General features: G+C 56.1%; 2 protein-coding genes across 3 annotated transcripts; both read right to left on the bottom strand.

Annotated features, from left to right (window-relative positions):
- Positions 1 to 8: 8 nt before the first annotated feature.
- FASTK (Fas activated serine/threonine kinase) lies at positions 9 to 11,751 on the bottom strand. The gene is made up of 10 exons (XM_060280481.1): positions 11,671 to 11,751; positions 10,069 to 10,592; positions 8,629 to 9,087; positions 4,556 to 4,704; positions 3,340 to 3,553; positions 2,985 to 3,144; positions 2,576 to 2,667; positions 1,222 to 1,642; positions 457 to 571; positions 9 to 213 (listed from the first exon to the last, which is right to left on the bottom strand). The coding sequence occupies exons 2-10, from the start codon at positions 10,553 to 10,555 to the stop codon at positions 127 to 129; spliced, it is 2,184 nt and encodes a 727-aa protein (XP_060136464.1). The 5' UTR covers positions 10,556 to 10,592; positions 11,671 to 11,751; the 3' UTR covers positions 9 to 126.
- A 2,061-nt stretch (positions 11,752 to 13,812) lies between these two features.
- On the bottom strand, positions 13,813 to 18,045 carry TMUB1 (transmembrane and ubiquitin like domain containing 1). 2 transcript variants are annotated; one of them, XM_035130233.2, is made up of 3 exons: positions 16,786 to 17,414; positions 15,470 to 15,943; positions 13,813 to 14,431 (listed from the first exon to the last, which is right to left on the bottom strand). In XM_035130233.2, coding segments are annotated over exons 1-3 (834 nt in total). In that variant the 5' UTR covers positions 16,788 to 17,414; the 3' UTR covers positions 13,813 to 14,073. The 2 variants fall into 2 exon arrangements, with proteins under 2 accessions (XP_034986124.2, XP_034986125.2); XM_035130234.2 differs by lacking the exon at positions 16,786 to 17,414 and adding an exon at positions 17,966 to 18,045 and having other exon boundaries at positions 13,814 to 14,431.
- Positions 18,046 to 18,082: the final 37 nt, after the last annotated feature.

Genomic DNA, 18,082 nt, shown 5'->3' with positions numbered 1-18,082 from the left:
GAAAAACCCTCTCTTGCACCTCGAATGAATCCCTCCGAGGGATGCCCTGGGGGAAGGTGTGCTCTGCAAAAAAAAAGACACACCCCATCCCCACATGGGCCCGCTGTCCAGTGACCCACACCTGCTTCAGAATCGCAGCGCCTTCAGCTTCTGTCTCAGGTAGAGCTTGGTCTCCTCGACGCCCCTCAGTTTCTCCAGCTCCTGGTAGGGCAGCTGCAGAGCAGAAGAGCAGAGGAAGAGCCTGTTGGCCAAATGACCCCTGGGCGTCCAGATAGGCTGCTCCTGTTCCTGTAGGCTCCATGCGGGCATCGGAAGACCCTGGCTGCGGGAGCTGGCCCATGGGGATCCTTCCAGACAGCACAGCCGGCAAATGCTGCCGGGGAGCGGAAATGCAAGCCCCCCCCCCTCCGGCCCAGCCCATCAGGAAGTGTGGGGGGGACGGGGAGTCTCGCTTACCTGCACCAGGCGGTAGCCCAACAGGCGGAGATGGCGGCTGCGCATGGCCCGAGAGCCCACCAGGACCGAGGAGCTGTGGCAGTAATGCCATTGGTCGTGGACAGACAGCACCACCCTGGGGGGAGGAAACGGGGTGCTGGCATCAAAGGGTGGGTGTGCCCCCCCCCCCCAGTTAGAGCCCCAGAAAAAAACGCTGCAAGTTCTGGAGGATGTGGCAGCCTCCCCTGCTCAGAAACAGGGCAGGCCCCCTCCCCAGACGCAAGAAGGTGGGGGAGAGCACCTGCAGGCTCAGCCCCCCCCCCCCAGCACAGCCCCCTCCAGAGGCAGCAAAGCCAAAAGGCTACCAAGGGGTCTGGAGGCGTCTGGCTTGGCTCCTCTGCGCCCCCAAACGGCTGCCCCTTCCGCAAACAGGCTCCAACCCCTTCCCTCCCCATAACACCCCCTCCAGGAACCCCCCAGGCTTTGGATTCCTGGCCCAGCTGAGCCCCGACATGTTCTGACCATAGGCTGTGAGCCCCCGGCAGAAGAGGCTAGCCGCTGCCTTGCTCTGCAAAGGAGGGGGGAGGCAAGGGCAGGCAGCCTGCAAACTGAGCCAGCTCTGGGCCCTTTGCTGGGCCAGGAAGGAGTAGTTGGAAGGGACCCCAAGGGGCCATCTAGTCCAACCCGCTGCAATGCAGGAACGGCAAAGCACCAGGCCCCCCCACCCCCAAGATTGTGGCCACAGGTCAGAGGTGTCTCCCCCCCCCACATTCATGGGGCAGGTACCTGTGGACCTCCTCCTTCTCCTGTGGACCCCCCTGCGCTGTGCCTTTGGTGCTGGGCGCCTGGGGGGAGAAGTGCCCCCCTTCGTCCGCTGGGGGGAGGCAGGGGGGCTGCTCAGTCTCTGGTTCCTGCTTAGTCTCTGGCCGGCAGGCGGGGAAGAAGAAGTGGGTCCCGTTGCTGCTGCAGGGGGGGCCTGCTGAGGAGGGGTCCGTCCGTGGGGGGCTGCTCAGGGAGGGAGTCCCTGGCGAGGGCCCCCGGCTGGGGCCACAGAAGCCGTCCGGGGGCAGCAGAGACCCTGCCGTCGACTCCAGCCCCAAAGATGCCGAGTTCTGCGTGCCAGAGGCGGGGGCAGCACCCTTGGGAGAGCTGTGGGTGCCCCCCAGGGGGAGGACTTCGCCGGAAGGGGTGACCCAGAGCAGGAAGTCTGCGGAGAAAGAGGGTTTGAGACAAAGGAAGAAGTGGGGTTGCTTGGTGGCCAAAGACACTTTGCACGGGCTCAGGAGCACTCTTTTCCCCAGGGAGCCTGCAGTTACTGGGGGGGGGGGGCACGATCCACTGCATGTGACATGTCAAAGGACCAAGAAGTTTGGAGTTTGGAAAGGCTTGGAGGTGAGCGGGAGATGAAAGCAAGTTTTCCCAAATTATTAAGAAAGGAAAAATCCCCAAAGCCTTTTTCATCCCCAACAGCCCAAAGTAGCTGAACTGGAGCGTTTCATTGGGGCAGGAGGAACGATTCATAGAATCATAAAATGGCCGATTGGAAGGGACCCCAGGGGGGATCCAGTCCAACCCCCGAATCCAAGGATGCTATAGAACACGCACTCCAAGTGTGGAAGTTGTTGCTGTTGAAATCTTTGCAAATATTGAAAAGATGAGGCAACCTAATGGGCTCCATCGATAAAAACTTGAAGTGTGAAGAAGCAAAGGGGCTGTTGAAACAGACAGAATTTGGCGTGGAAAATTCAATGTGGCCCCAAAACTGCAACTGGATCCATTTGTGATCTTTTACGGTCGGTTTTTAAAATGGAAAATTGTTCACCCGCCTTTGCCTCTTGAATGCCAGAGAAGTTGGAGGGAGACCTTTTCATGCCTCGACCAAGAGCTTCCAGCTCCCCAACACACACACACAGAGGGAACCTTTCTGAGAATCCAAGGATCAGAGCGTTGGAAGAGACCCCCTGGGTCATCTAGTCCAACCCCCGGGCAGGCAGGAATCGCCCAAAAGAGCGTCCCTGGCGGAAGGTGAACCTCGGCTCCGATACACCCAAGGAAGCCAGGGACCTGGAGGCCGAAGCTGAGCCCCCTTGGGGGGCCCTTCCCCACCCCACAGGCCCCACAGGATGGGGCCCCGACTCACCTAGGCAATACCCGGGGGGCACCACCTCGTCCTGCCGGAAACACCCCCTGCCCACCAGCTGGCAGAGAGCTTCTCCCACCAGGCCTTTGTAGCTGAGGAGCAAAGAGCGGGGGTCAGTGTGGCAAAGGCCCCCCCGTCCCCCAAAAGACACATGGCAGCTCAGCGCCTCTTCCCCTCCTAGCCCGGGGGGGGGGTCTTTCTCCCCCAATTATTGTATGCAAATCATCCCACTCACCCACCCCGAGGTTATACATTCCCCTCTCCAAAAAAGGACTGATTCATTCATGCAACTGTCCCACCAAGTCCATGGGCATTTCCTAGCAGAGATGGATGGGACCCCAGAGGGTCATCCAGCCCACCCCCTGGCAAGCCCAGCCCCATCCCACCTGGCAAACCTCAGACCTCTGACCTGTACTTGCGGTTGGCCTCATCTGCGGTGAGCGCCCCTTCGAACATGCGCACGCAGTACTGGGGGGGCAGGCGGGGTCCGTGGTACTCTGGGACCTCCAGCGCCACAGCCGCGTCCAAGAGGGAGAGGTAGCGTAGCACAATCCGCCCGCAGGGGCTGCCTGGGGGGGAGAAGGGGAGCTGCCCCTCATTTGCTGCTCAAAGCGGGGGGGCCCAAAGAACAGCAGCCCCGCAAAACCATGGACCTCCCAGTCTCAGGCACACGGAATGGCAGAACTGAAGCATAGGAGGGAGGGAGGGAGGGAGGGAAGGGACCCCGCGGTCATCCAGCCCCCCCCCGCCAGGCGGGCACCTACTGGTGACGTTGGCCAGGAAGGCGGGAGAGAAGACTTGGCGCAGGAGGGCGGGAGGGAAATGGCAGAGTTGCACCAAGGACATGAGGACGTTGAGGGCGGCCAGGGGGGAGACGCCCGGCTTCTGCAGAGCTGCCTCCAGGCGGGGGAAGAGGTCAGCGTGGTTGGACGGGCGGAAGTTCAATCGGCTGAAGGGGAAGACCAGCTTCTGGATCATCTGCAGGAGGAGAGTCCTGGGGGTCAGACTCTCTGCCCTGCCCCCCCCAATGTGCCCCTTCCCCAAGCCCCAGGGAGGCTGGACTTCGACGCACACTTCCTTCCCAGGGAGCGGGTCCTGGTGGGTTCAGCAGATCACACGGGAAGGGGACCTGCGCTGGTGGGGCTTCCAGACCCCCAAGAGCCTCAGACCACCCAGGCCATCCGAGGGCAGCCTCAGAGAGGTGGGCCGCTCCAGGGATCAGGGGAAACCCCAACAGCTAAACTGTGGAACTCCCTGCCACTGGATGAGCAGCCGAGATCACAAACAAGCCACCCTGAGATCTTCGGATGAAGAGCAGCATATCAATTTAATAAAGAATAATAACAATGCAGTGGACCCTCTGGATACGAATTTAATTCATTCTGTCGGTATGTGTGCACCCCGAAAAATCCAGAGGCACCGCTTCTGCGCATGCACAAGCAGTGAAACCCAGAGAAATACTTCCGGGTTTGCCACTGTCACAAGTTTATGTTACTCAAGAGTAACGTAACCCAAGGGTCTACTGCAGGTATAGGCAACCTTGGCTCTCCAGATGTTTTGGAACTACAACTCCCATGATCCCTGACCACTGGCCCTGTTAGCTATGGATCATGGGAGTTGTAGTTCCAAAACATCTGGAGAGCCAAGGTTGCCTATGCCTGGTCTACTGTATCCTCTCATTCAGTGTGGAGGGAAACTTACCGTAAGACAGTACATTCCCACCGGAGCAGTACCTATTTATCTACTTGTACTTGACATGCTTTCGAACTCGCTCCCTCCAAAACCCGCAGCAGCAAGCAAGCTAGGCTGGGCAAGTGGGTGCCAGCAGGCTGCTCCCTCTCTCTTGGCGCCCTCCCCAGAAGAAACGGGGCAGGGGGCACTGGGTGGCCTGCCAGACGTTGCCGGACGAGGCTGTCCGTCCTCCTTGACCTCTGAGTAGGGGCACCCCAAACAGGAAGGCTCCCTGCACCCGAAGCTCACCTTGCTATCCAACTGCTGTACCCTCTCCAGCAGGAAGGTGGCGATGGCATCCAGCAGGCAAGGCTCCCTCAGGCGGTGGCGGGCCAAGTATTTGGCAACCATGGCCATGGTGGGAGGGGTCAAGCCCCCCGCCTTGCCAGGGAACCAATCTGCGGAGGGAAAGAGGATCTCAGCAGGCCCCCCAAATAAACAGCGTGGCCCCTGGAGGCGGTGGGACAGGCTTCCTTGGAAGGCGGTGAATTGTAGAGCTGGAAGGGACCACCAGGGTCATCTAGTCCAACCCCCAGTTGCCTGACATGGCGTTTGAACCCACCACCCTGAGATTAAGAGTCTTGTGCTCCGCCGACTGAGCTATCCCAGGGACATGTCCCAGGTCGCACCCCATGAGCTTCATGGCGCGGAGGCAGGATTCGAACCCTGGTATCCCAGGTCTTAGTCCACGACTCTAAACCCTACACCATACTGTCTCTCCTGCTGCTTTCCTCAGAGCCCTTCTCTGCCCTTGGCCTCCCCTCTGTTCACTCGCTCCAACCGAGGTGCGGCCAAAGTCCTCCCTGGGGGGCACTGGGGTTCTGGGGTGCCCCTTAGGGAAAAAACTCTTCCACCCTCCACAGGGATAACTCAGGAGAGTGGACACATAGTCCTACAGATACAACCGGCCCTTTGAGGGTGACCAAACTGCTGATGCGGCCCCCGATGAATTTGAGTTTGACACCCCTGGCTCAGGTGGTAGAGAATAAGACACTTGATCTCAGGGTCATGGGTTCGAATACCGCTTTGGGCAAAAGACCCTCGGGGTCCCTCCTAGCTGTATCATTATGGGATTATATAATAATAATAATAATAATAATAATAATAATAATAATAATAATAATAAATTTTTATTTATACCCCGCCCTCAAAAACCGGGCTCAGGGCGGCTGACACCAACAGAACCACAATAAAACATAAAAACAATTAATTAAAATACAGATTAAAATACAGTATTAAAATTTAAAGTGCAGCCTCATTTCAAGTAGGCCATAAATCCAAGCCATGAGGGAGAAAAACACAGGGGTCAAGCTGAGTCTAACCCAAAGGCCAGGCGGAACAGCTCTGTCTTGCAGGCCCTGCGGAAAGATGACAAATCCCGCAGGGCCCTGGTCTCCTGGGAAAGAGCGTTCCACCAGGTTGGGGCCAGTACTGAAAAGGCCCTGGCTCTAGTACAGGCCAATCTAGCCATCTTATGACTCGGGATCTCCAGAATATTATTATTTGTGGACCTTAAGGTCCTCCGCGGGGCATACCAGGAGAGGCGGTCCCGTAGGTACGAGGGTCCCAAGTCGCATAGGGCTTTAAAGGTCAAAACCAGCACCTTAAACCTGATCCTGTACTCCACCGGGAGCCAGTGCAGCTGGTAAAGCACTGGATGAATGTGATCCCGCGGCCGGGACCCTGTAAGGAGCCTCGCTGCGGCATTCTGCACCTGCTGGAGTTTCTGGGTCAGCTTTAAGGGCAACCCTGCGTAGAGCGAGTTACAATAGTCAAGCCTGGAGGTGATCGTCGCATGGATCACTGTGGCCAGATCGGGGCGAGAGAGGTAAGGGACCAACTGCTTGATGCGGCGGAGATGGAAAAATGCCACCTTTCCTGTGGATGCAACCTGCGCCTCCATGGAAAGGGAGGCGTCAAAGGTTACACCCAAACTCTTGACAGAAGGCGCTGGTACCGATTGAGCCCCTGCAAAAGATGGGAGTTGGCCCCCCAACCCCATGTCGCCCCGACCCAGCCAGAGGACCTCTGTCTTCGAAGGATTTAGCTTCAGTCGGCTCCCACGTAGCCATCCAGCCACAGCTTCCAAGCACCTGGTCAGTGTGTCCGGGGCCGAGGCAGGGCAGCCGTCCATCAACAGATAGATCTGGGTGTCATCAGCATATTGATGACAACCCAGCCCAAAACTCCGGACAATCTGGGCAAGGGGGCGCATAAAGATATTAAAAAGCATTGGGGAAAGGATTGCGCCTTGCGGGACTCCACACACCAAGGGGTGCCGCGGCGACAACTCCCTCCCCAGCGCCACTCTCTGTCCCCGACCTGAGATGAAGGAACGCAGCCATTGTTGGACTGTGCCCTGAATCCCCACGTCGGCAAGGCGGTGGTCTAAAAGTTCATGATCGACCATATCGAAGGCTGCTGACAGGTCTAAAAGAATCAGCAGTCCCGACCCACCTCGATCCAGCTGTCTACGGAGATCATCTGTTAGGGCGACCAGAGCTGTCTCGGTCCCATGACCAGGGCGAAAGCCGGACTGAAATGGATCTAGAGCCAATGTTTCATCCAGAAACCTACCAAGCTGTTCGGCAACCACTCTCTCAATTATCTTACCCAGGTACGGAAGATTCGAAACCGGGCGATAATTGGATAGATCTAAAGGATCTAGGGATGTTTTCTTTAAGAGTGGACGCACCACTGCCTCCTTCAACTCCTCTGGGAAAGTCCCTGTGCCCAGGGACAAGTTGATGATCTCACCCAGGGGGGCCCGTACCTCATCTGGACACGCTCTAATCAGCCAAGACGGGCACGGGTCCAGGGAGCAAGTGGTGGGCCTGCCAGCCCGGAGGAATCTGTCTACATCGGCAGGGAGTATCTGATCGAATTGGTCCAATACTGAACTCGAAGACAGTCGAGGGGCCTCCAGTTCCGTTATTGTATCCAAATTGGCAGGGAGGTCACGGCGGAGTGTCAAGACTTTCTCCGCAAAAAAGCTCACAAATGCCTCACAGCTATGGGTCAAATTCGTATTTAAATATGAAGTGGTTCGATAAAAGGCTCTGGTGCGCCCTCTACTGGCTGAACTGCAAATCCTGGAATGAAGTGTGCGGGGGGGGGGGAGCTCTTTGCGCAGCAGCAGCCCCGGGGGGGGGGGCACCGAGACGCCCACAGCACTCTCTGTGCCCAAGAGCCCCCCCCCCGACACACCCACGTTTGCACCCACAGCTACGGATCTCAATTTCGACCACTCGGTGAGGAACTGTTTTAGCTGCTCTAACAAGGCCATCTCTGGACCTTAAATTGAGGTCCATACAGCAAAAAATAATATTTACAATATACTAGACCCCATTACATTTGTTTTAAAAAGGGCTATAATGCATCTAACTGCCGGAGATGCAACAGGGACAATGCTTCTCTAAAACATATGTTTTTTTTCATTGTCTTGTATAGAAATATTTTTTGGCAGAAGGTAACTGAAAGCGTCGGCAGAACTGTATGTAACAGCCTTACATTTACAGAGCAAAATATCCTCTTGAATTATATACCCAGCACATGGAACCTTACAGAAGGACAGTACGAGGGGGACCCTCCATGCCCTGAACTTGGCAAAACGACGGATACTGATGAATTGGAAAAATAAAAATGTAGCTCCCTTCTATGACTTATATACGAACTCACAGCAGGCGAAACAACTAGCATATAATTGCAGGCTTAAAGGTAAAGGTAAAGGGACCCCTGACCATTAGGTCCAGTCGTGACCGACTCTGGGGTTGCGCGCTCATCTCGCATTATTGGCCGAGGGAGCCGGCGTATAGTTTCCAGGTCATGTGGCCAGCATGACAAAGCCGCTTCTGGCAAACCAGAGCAGCGCATGGAAACGCCGTTTAATTTTCCTATTTATCTACTTGCACTTTGACGTGCTTTCGAACTGCTAGGTTGGCAGGAGCTGGGACCGAGCAACGGGAGCTCACCCCGTTGCGGGGATTCAAACCGCCAACCTTCTGATCAGCAAGCCCTAGGCTCAGTGGTTTAATCCACAGCGCCACCTGGGTCCCAGGCTTACCATTGCAGGCTTACCATGAACAAATTCAATGATATTTGGAATCCATTCTTACAAAAACTGTAATAGGTTAAGATCTGGTGAAGTATAATAACCACCTTGTAAAATATCCAGTTTGGGGTTTTCCCCCCCCCTTTATTTCCCCTTCTACACGGGTTTAAAAAGGGGAAATAAATGTTTGCACCCACAGCTGACCCCCCTTTCAACCGTCTCTGGGCCACGGCCTCCCGCTTCCCCACACGCCCCCCCCCCCGGCACCCACCTGCCATGCTGCAAATGAAGTTCTCCCGCCGGTTCTGGTAGAAGATCCGGGATCCAAAGATGGCGCCCAGGGTGTCGCTGCCCCTGGCCTCGCGGGCGCAGAGACAGAGCGTCTCCTCCAGCAGCGCCAGCTCCTGCTCCTGCGCAACCTGCAGCTGGCGCAGCAAGTGACGCACCAGGCGCAGGAACTCGCGCTGCACCGGTGGGGTTTCTTCCTGCTGCTTCTGGGCCCGCAGGCGGTAGTAGGAGAGGAGCAGGAAGAGGGTCTGAAGGCGGCGCTGCTCCTCCGGGCGCGGCTCCGCGATGCCCTGGGTGGTGGCGGTAGCAGCAGCGTGGCTCAGTGGGTGGAGGCACATGGCGTTGCCGCTGACCGTCGAGGTGTCCCTCTGGCGGAGGCACTCCAGCCGCCTCTGGGCCTCATCCTGCAGCGCGAGGACCAGGCGGCTGTCACCAGGCAGGCCTGGGGCAGAGCAGGGGTTAGGGGGAGGCCATCCCACCGCTGCCGGCCCTGCGGGGCGGCCCTTGGGAAGCCAGAAGAGAAAAGCCTGGTCAACGCCAAGGACTGCCTTCGGCCCCTCCTGCCCACACACCGCCCCCCCCCAAAGCCCCCAGGACCCAGCAGTGTCCCAGGCGGTGGCAGAATGAGAACGGGGCCTTATCTGCAGTGGCTCCCCGTTTGTGCGATTCCCCCCCCCCCAGGCTCATCTGGCACCCGCATTATGTATCTTTAGTTGCCAGGACTAAAGCTGTTTAAACTACAGTCTTTCAAAACGGGAGAGATCTGTATTTTTGTGTTTTTATATTATAAACCGCCATGTAAGCTTTGGATGAAAGGCGACACATAAAGTTTAATAATAATAATAATAATAATAATAATAATAATAATAATAATACATTTTGGAACTACTGATAGGCAGGAGACTTTGCTGTGCTCTTTTTTTTTGGCACCTGCTGAAAACATAATCGGGCAAATCCTGCCCTGGTGCAAGTATTAATCTGTTTTTAATCATGGAAGGGACCCCTGGGTCATCTAGTCCAACCCCACACTGCAGGAATGTTTTGCTCAGTGTGGAGATCAAACCTACAACCCTGAGATTAAGAGTTTCTATCTCGACCAACGGAGCAATGCTTTGTTGAGGGCTGAGCTGTTATTTTAATGTTCCAAATTATTGTTTATTCTTCTCAGCGGCAATTTCGCTGCTTTGTCCTTTCTGCTAAAAAACCGCCTTGAGGTCCTTTCTCAATCAAGCAGCGTATAAATAAGTTTTTGGGATATATAAATCAGTCTCTCTGAGAGGCTCTGAGCTACTCAGCTGGCCCTGGCTTGGGGACCTGGGCGAGCATTGAGAGCCCGGGGGTTGGACTAGAAGAACTTTGGGGGTCCCTACCCACTCAACCATTCCCAGGTCCCTCCCTCCCCCCCCCCGTTCCCGGGTCTCACCCAGCGCAGCCGAGGCGTGGAGGCAGCGGACTAGGGTGGCGTCGTCAAACTGGGCGCAGCGCCTGGCGACGGCCCGGCTGAGGTGCTGGAAGTCCGGCTGGTGCAGGAGGGGCTGCAGACAGGGACCCCCCTTGCCCTGGGGGAGCAGGCGGCCCAGGTGGCCGAGGGCCAAGGCATAATGCGCCCCTGACACCTGGCCCGGGTTCTGCCACAGCCAGCGCAGGAGTTCGGGGACGCTGCGCGATCGCTCCAGCAGCCGCTTCAGGGCGAGAAAGGTGCTCCGCCTCTCCGGGGGGCAGGAGGAGGAAGGAGACCCCTTGGGGGCCGCAGAGGGATGCGGGGGGGCGGGTTCTGGTGGCGAGGCAGGGGGCTTGGCCCTCCCCAGGCAGAAGCTGCAGGTCGGGAGCAGGCCAGCTCCGCCCGGGTCAGGCCAGGGGGCCGAGGAGCCGGTGCCCCCCCTGCTCAGGGCCCGGAGGAGCGGCAGCATTGGGAGGAAATGTGGGGGGTTTGCGGCAACCCCAGACCTGCAGGAGAGAAGGGAGGCGGTGAGGTCCAGATCCAGCAGCCCCCAGCCCAGCCAACCCAGGCGGGGGCCACGCTGCAGCACTGTGCCCATAGGCATGGGGGTTGATGTTCACCTGTGGAACTCCCTCCCACAAGAGGCAGGGGGCCACCCACCTGGGAGGCGTTAAAAGAGGAGAGGGCCTTCTGGGTGGGGGCACCCGCCCTGTGGAACAGCCTCCCGTCAGATAGCCCCCCCACTTCCATTGGAACCACCCCCCCCCCCCGAGTCCATTCCCAGAACCCAAACCAATATTCATCCACCCCATGGGGTGAGAGCGCCTGCCTTTCTCTAGGCCAAGGTCCCTCCAGCCAGGGCCGGATGGAGTTTGGATGTGGCCCTCAGCTCCTGAAGGTAATGGGGCCCTTTCTATGTCCAGCTGTCCTTTGTCAACAACAAATGGTCACTGTTTTTTTGTCTTGAACAGATGCTATAGGGTCATTGGTGGACCTCATAGGTCCATACACAACACAAAACACTGTACTGTATGTCGGTTTTATTTTATGTGTTTTTTTATCTTCTATTTTGGAAATCCACATCCCATCCAGGTTGTTATACAGGTGAAACTCGGAAAATTGCATTTATTTCAGTAATGCAACTTAAAAGGTTGCAAGATATGTCGAGCCCTTAGGCCCTATTTGTTGTAATTGTAATTATTTGTCATTAGGCGGGTCAATTAGAAATGGAATGTAATTAATGAAATGTAATAGCAATGTTTATTTTTGTATTACTGTAACTATTTTGTATCATTGTAACTATTTGTTTTATTACTGTGGAATTTCCAAAAGAAAGCATTTGTAAAAATTAAAAGAAAAAGAAATAATAATAAGTTGCATTACTGAAATTAAATGCACTTTTCGACGATATTCTAATTTCCCGAGTTTCACCTGTACGCTGCCCTTTGCAGCCAGGAGGGCTTCCGGGCCGGGGGTTGGGCTAGATGACCGCGGGATCCCTTCTCTCTCTCCTGGGAGTTCGTCAGGCCATGGCGGCTTTCCCTGCCGCCTCCCCCTGTCCCGCCTCTCCCCCCTCGGCCTCACCTCGTTGCCGAACCCCGGAGCTGCACCGGTGCGACCTCCAAGAGCCCTCTCCGCCGCAGGCCACGCCCCTCATTTGCATGCGTCGTGGACGCCGCTCCGCCTCTTCCGGTTTCCGGTCGGGAGCGAGTGGGCGGTCCGCGGAGAAGAGCGAGCGGCAAAAGGAGGAGAAAGCTTCCGGGTACTCGCCGGGCTGTGATTGGGCGAAAAGAGAGGGGGCGTGGCCTGGAAGAGAGTGCTGCTCCTTCGCGCCGGGCGGAATCTGAGGGCGAAGGGGTACCCAGGGGCCATCCAGCGCAGCCCCCGGCAAGCGGGAAATGCAGAGAGAGATAGCATCTCCGGCTCTGGCTGGGACCAGAGGCGCCCCCGGGCGCCAGGCGGGGGAACTTAAGAGGTGTTGGGAAAGGTATCCTTCCAGTAGCACCTTAAAGACCAACTAAGTTTGTTATTGATATGAGCTTTCGTGTGCATGCACACTTCTTCAGGCATAATGAGATAAGAATCCAAGGTCTCTATTCAGACCAGGTCTCTCCATGGTTTTAAGTTTGGTAATTAAATCCACGAAGAGACCTGGTCTGAATAGAAACATTGAATTATTATCTCATCATACATGATAAAGCTATTTTTAGCCACCTCACCCCTTGCTTTTTCCTGCAAGACCAATTGCAGTCGTTAACAGTCATCCACAGGTTTACCACACCTGTCAGCCAGTCACCTATTCCCACCACCCTTCTGAGTAATACCCCTCCCCACCCGCTCACTATATATAAGGGTCTGGAGTGTATCTAAAGAAGTATGCATGCACACGAAAGCTCATACCAATGACAAACTTCCACTGTGGCAGACCAAATAGGAACACGGGTGGCACTGTGGGTTAAACCACTGAGCCTAGGGCTTGCCAATCAGAAGGTTGGCGGTTCGAATCCCCGCGACAGGTTGAGCTCCCGTTGCTCGGTCCCAGCTCCTGCCCACCTAGCAGTTCGAAAGCACGTCAAAATGCAAGTAGATAAATAGGTACCTCTACAGCGGGAAGGTAAACGGCATTTCCGTGAGCTGCTCTGGTTCGCCAGAAGCGGAGTTGTCATGCTGGCCACATGACCTGGAAGCTGTACACCGGCTCCCTCGGCCAGTAAAGAGAGATGAGCACCGCAACCCCAGAGTCGGTCACGACTGGACCTAATGGTCAGGGGTCCCTTTACCTTTACCTTACGGCAGACCAACACAGGTAAAGCTTGGAACAAAGTCACCAGGCTGCCTGCCCTCCCACCCCTGGAGCCCTTCTGTATCCTGCCTCTGACGGGATGCCCACTGCCGTAGCTGCTGACCCAGGAACCAGTGTGAGAAATGTGACTGGCACCAGATGCATTTTGCAACTGGCGCAGGTCCAGCTGTGACCACGTGTAGATCTCTGGGCACCAGGTGGGCAACCGGCATCTCCACCTGGCTGCTCAATCCAGCTTCCTGAAGCAGGTCAGCAGAAGGGCTTATTCATTGCATTTGTGCCCCACCTTCTTCTCCAAGGAGTCCACGGTTCGCCCCCTCCTCAGCAAATCCCTACAATGACCCTGTGAGGTAGGCTAAGAGGCTGCGACTGACTCCAAGGTCACCTGTTGAGATTCGGGACGGAGTGGGGATTTGAACCCTGATCTCCCAGATCCTGCTCCGACACTCTCACCACCGCCCCACACTGCCTTCCTGGAGTTCTTCTGCTATGGGGCAGCTCTATGAATGAAGTCGCTAAATAAATATGGGGAAAGCAAAATGTCGCTTAGAGAAGGCTTTGAAATATTCTCCTTGAAGCTTGCATTTGTTTCATTCTGGATTGCTTTATTTGATGTTTTAATGTGTTGTAAACTACTTGGGAGATTTTTTTAAATTTAAAATATAATTATATATTATATGATTAATTTTTGTTTGGGGGTGGGGTGGGAATTGGTGCCTAGATAGTCTTTTGTGGTAACCATGACCTGGTTCTCAGGTGATGAGCTTATGTATCTGATTTCATAACCCCCCAGCCACACACCACGAGAGAGACCACTTCCCATCCTTCACAGTTTTAATTTTAAAAGAAGCCATGGCCAGGCAGGCCCCCCACCCACCCGCTGATCTCAGCCCAGGCACACAGGGCCCCACCAGCCCCTCCCCCAGGACCCCTTCCCCACTTAGGCACCACAGGCGGCTCCTGCCCACCTCCCCGGCCCCCTCCAGTCCAGTCCCGCTCAGAGGTACATGCAAGGCGCCCACTGCAGCACATGGCACCCTGGGAGGCGCAAAGAGGAAGGGCAGGGAACACACATCCAGGCATCTCCGAGGCGGCAGTCAGGGAGCCTGCGAGGTCTCTGTCCGCCCAGGGGCCCTGCCCTCCCCTGGCAGGCTGGCGCGCAGAGTCCGGGCCTCGGCTGGGTGCTATCTGCGGTAGACGGCAAAGGCCACGAAGCTGAAGACCAGGGTGAGGCCCGCCAGGCAGGTGGTGGCCGTAGCCGTGAAGACATGGCGGTACTGGAGCTGGAAGTACCAGAGGGCGCCCAGCATCAGCACAAAGAGAGGCACCATCAGGCTGCCCACATTGAGGGCCGCCTGGGCGGCGTCCGCCGGGGCTCCATTGCCATGGGTGGGCGCAGGCAGCGGCCGGTTCTGCGAGATGTGGCAATGCACCACGCTGTTGTGGGCAAGGTGCAGGGCGGAGAGCGTCTGCGAGTCGTCCCGGAGGAGCTGGCCTTGGTAAATGAGGCGCACCAGTTGCTCCTGGCCTGGGAAGTGGGTCCTGTGGGGCGGAAGGAGAAGGAGAGAGGCTCATGTCCCTGGGCACGGGGTGAAGAAGGGAATCCTAGCCTGGTCAGGCTGGAAGGGACCCCCAAAAGCCGTCTGAGACCCCCCCCCAAGCGACGCCAAAGGGCAAAGCTCACCGGCAGAGCATCTGCCTCGCAAGCAGAAGGTCCCGGCTTCCCTCCCCACCGACAGCATCTCCAGGCTGCGGGGAAACCTTCCCGGAAATCCTAGAGGGCCACTGCTGCCAGCCAGTGTAGGCAATACTAAGTGAGTTGAAGCAATGGGTCAGACTCAGGACAAAGAAGCTGCCAAGACGGCTCAGTTTGGACAGCGGCAGCTGACACCCCAGGGACAGTGGGGAACGGTGCCCTGATAAGATGAACTCTGGATCTGCTGTAGGTATTTCTGCTAATTCAGGGTCCTTTTAATGAACTTTTCATAAACTGCATTTTAATTAACTGAATAGTTCATTACTGGAGGCGGGGGGAGGGAGTGTGTGTGTGTGTACGAACTCGGAAGCGTTCAGCTCATTTTTCAGTTGCTATTTTGTCAATATTGTTTTACGACTTACACTACAATGGCGACATTGAGCGTATTTCTCAGTTGCTGGGTTGCTAATCATGCTTTCTAATTATAATTGTTGATTTTTTAATAATACGCTTGATGTTGTGAACCGCCCTGAGATCTGCAGATGAAGGGCTCTACAAGAATTAAATAAATAATAATAATAACAACAGTGTTTTATGCCGTACTTGTGATGTCCTATTGATGTTTCTGAGCCGCTTTGGGATTTGTCGGAATGGAAAGTGACAGAGATACATATCCCATCGCTCAAATCCATCCCCGGTTAATGGACAAAAGGGCTGGCTGCGTATTTGCATTCTGACCCCATTGCAGACCCGCAAAGGGTGGGTGGTCAGGCTCCTTTCAGTGGGGCTTGGAACTCACCCCCCCCCAGCCTCACTGAGCAACAGGGAGCTATCAGCAGTGTTGGGGCAGCCCCCCCAAAAAAACCCCACAGGAAGTCCCTCACCTCTTCAGGGTGCCGACAGTGTCCTCAGGGTGGACCCGAGCCAGGCGCTCTGTGTCATTCAGGAACTTCAGCCGCAGGACGATGGTGTTGTCTGCTGGGGGGGCTTCTGCGCCAGGGGCCAGCCGGGGTGCCTGGGCAGGGCTGGGGGCCGTGCGATGCCTGAGCACCCCGGGGTCCGAGGCAGCAGCGGCCGAAGATGACGCCCCTTCATCCTTGACCTGCCGGACCCCCGAGACCTGCGCCCCAGACCTGCCTTCCACCAGGAGGCCTCCTTCCCGCGGCTGCCCCCCTGCGGCAAGAGGGGGCGAAGCAGCAAAGAGGGGGTCCCCTCGCTCCACCGTGCGCGTGGAGAACCAGGCAAGGGCCAGCACCAGCAGCACCAGCAGCACCCCAAAAAGGACCGTCACTTCGTCCCCCACGCCCTCGATCAGAGCCATAGCCGACGGCGACAGGGGGGAGGCACACCTCACACGCCTGGGGGGCGGAAAGGAAAGGAAAGGGCAGTGAGAACCAGGGAAGAGAAGAAGCAGGGAGACTCCCCACCCTCACAAAAATCAGAAGGCTTAGAAAGTGGATTCTCAAGCCGTTCTGCTCTTTAAAACTTTTTTGCGTTTCAAACTGCTGTTGCAATTTTTCCTTGGTTTCTCTCTCTCTTTTTGCAGAAAGCTTGGAGGCGATTGGGGTTTGTTTTACAGTCGGGTTAGGTTTTAGGAAATGGATAAAATTAAAACAACGATGTCGCAGATCGGGCGACAACCCCCAGCCCCCAACTCTATGGGGCTGCTGGAAACCTCCAGCGGAGGAAGCAGATAACACTGACACGGTTCCTGCTGCTTCCAAGGGGGTGGGGGTGGGGGTGTCTCACCCTGAATCAGCCTGGCGGCTCCTGGGAAACTAAGTGTCCTTGTCACTCCCACCAACACCCCCAGGAGCCAGCCAGGTGCCCACAAGCAGGATCTGGCCATACTGTCTCCTCCTGCGGTTTCCAGCAACTGCTTCTGGAGGGCATTTGCTGTGCAGACAGCATTAGAAATTAGCCAGGTGCATTTTGCGACTGGCGCACGTCCAACTGCAACCAAGCAGAGATTTCTGGATGCCAGGCTGGCGACTGGGAGAAGCCAAAGGCCCCTTAGAGAAAGAGCTGAAAGATTCTCCTTGAAGCTTGACTTTGTTTGCCTCTGGGTTGTTTGAGTTGATATTTCAATGTGTTGTAAGCCACTTTGAAATTTGTTCTTTAAAAGATAAAGCTGTATAGAACCAACAACAACAACAACAACAATATCCCACAACAAAAAAATCTCAAAACCGATACCTACATTCCATTGTGGCAACTGTAACCCAGGCTGAAGGTGCCATTTCGCAACGAGATCGTATATCTGAGTTTCTGTGTGCAGAATGCTGTGTGCAAAGCATCAAAGAATGCTTTGATGGTGTTTCCTGCTTGGCAGGGGGTTGGACTGGATGGCCCTTGGGGTCTCTTCCAACTCTAGGATTCTATGATTCTAGGGCAGAGCATGGAAAGAAGGAGCGAGGCCACCTTTAGGAGACATCTAAAGGCAGTCCGGGAGAGGGAAGTCTTGTCAGTGTTGAATGTTTTATTATGTTTTTATATGCTGGGAGCTGCCCAGGGTGGCGGTGTACAAATAGAATACCGGTACTAATAACAGTCATAGTCATAATTATTGTTGTTGAGTCGTTTAGTCATGTCCGACTCTTCGTGACCCCATGGACCAGAGCACGCCAGGCACTCCTGTCTTCCACTGCCTCCCGCAGTTTGGTCAAACTCATGTTGGTGGCTTCGAGAACACTGTCCAGCCATCGCATCCTCTGTCGTCCCCTTCTCCTTGTGCCCTCCATCTTTCCCAACATCAGGGTCTTTTCCAGGGAGTCTTCTCTTCTCATGAGGTGGCCAAAGTATTGGAGCCTCAGTTTCAGGATCTGTCCTTCCAGTGAGCACTCAGGGCTGATTTCCTTCAGAATGGATAGGCGTGATCTTCTTGCAGTCCATGGGACTCTCAAGAGTTTCCTTTGGTGCTGGAGGAGACTCTTGAGAGTCCCATGGACTGCAAGATCAAACCTATCCATTCTGAAGGAAATCAGCCCTGAGTGCTCACTGAAAGGACAGATCCTGAAACTGAGGCTCCAATGCTTTGGCCACCGTTTGAGAAGAGAAGACTATCGTAATAATAGGCTAGTCCTAATAATAGTGGTGCCTGGGAGCCCATCCCCCCCCACCCGGAAGAAGGGCTCCCTTTGGGGCTCCAGGGTGAGGCCCCATCCCGCCGCTCTCCCGGGGGCTCCGCTCTGGGGTGCCCCCCACCCCCAAAAGAGGGCGGGGCCTCTTCCCTTCCCGCGCAGGCGCCGCCTTCACAACAGCCCTGCGAGGTGGGCGCCTGGAGGGAGGGCGGGGCGCCCCCCGGGACTCTGCCCCCGCCCCACTGGCGGAGGAGGGGCGGAGGCGTCGCCTAGCAACTGCCCCCCACGACCTCCACTCACCCGCGACCCCTCCAGCCGCCGCCGCCGCCGCTTCCTCCTCCATCCTCCTCGAGCTGCCACTCAGGCGCTCCCGCCCTCCCTTCCGGTCGCCAGCGCGCGGCATTGTGGGTCTCGTAG

Source organism: Zootoca vivipara, chromosome 12 (assembly GCF_963506605.1).
Source record: "Zootoca vivipara chromosome 12, rZooViv1.1, whole genome shotgun sequence".
Lineage (NCBI taxonomy): Eukaryota > Metazoa > Chordata > Lepidosauria > Squamata > Lacertidae > Zootoca > Zootoca vivipara.
Note: the sequence above shows the minus strand (reverse complement) of the source record. Positions and strands in the feature narration are given on the sequence as shown.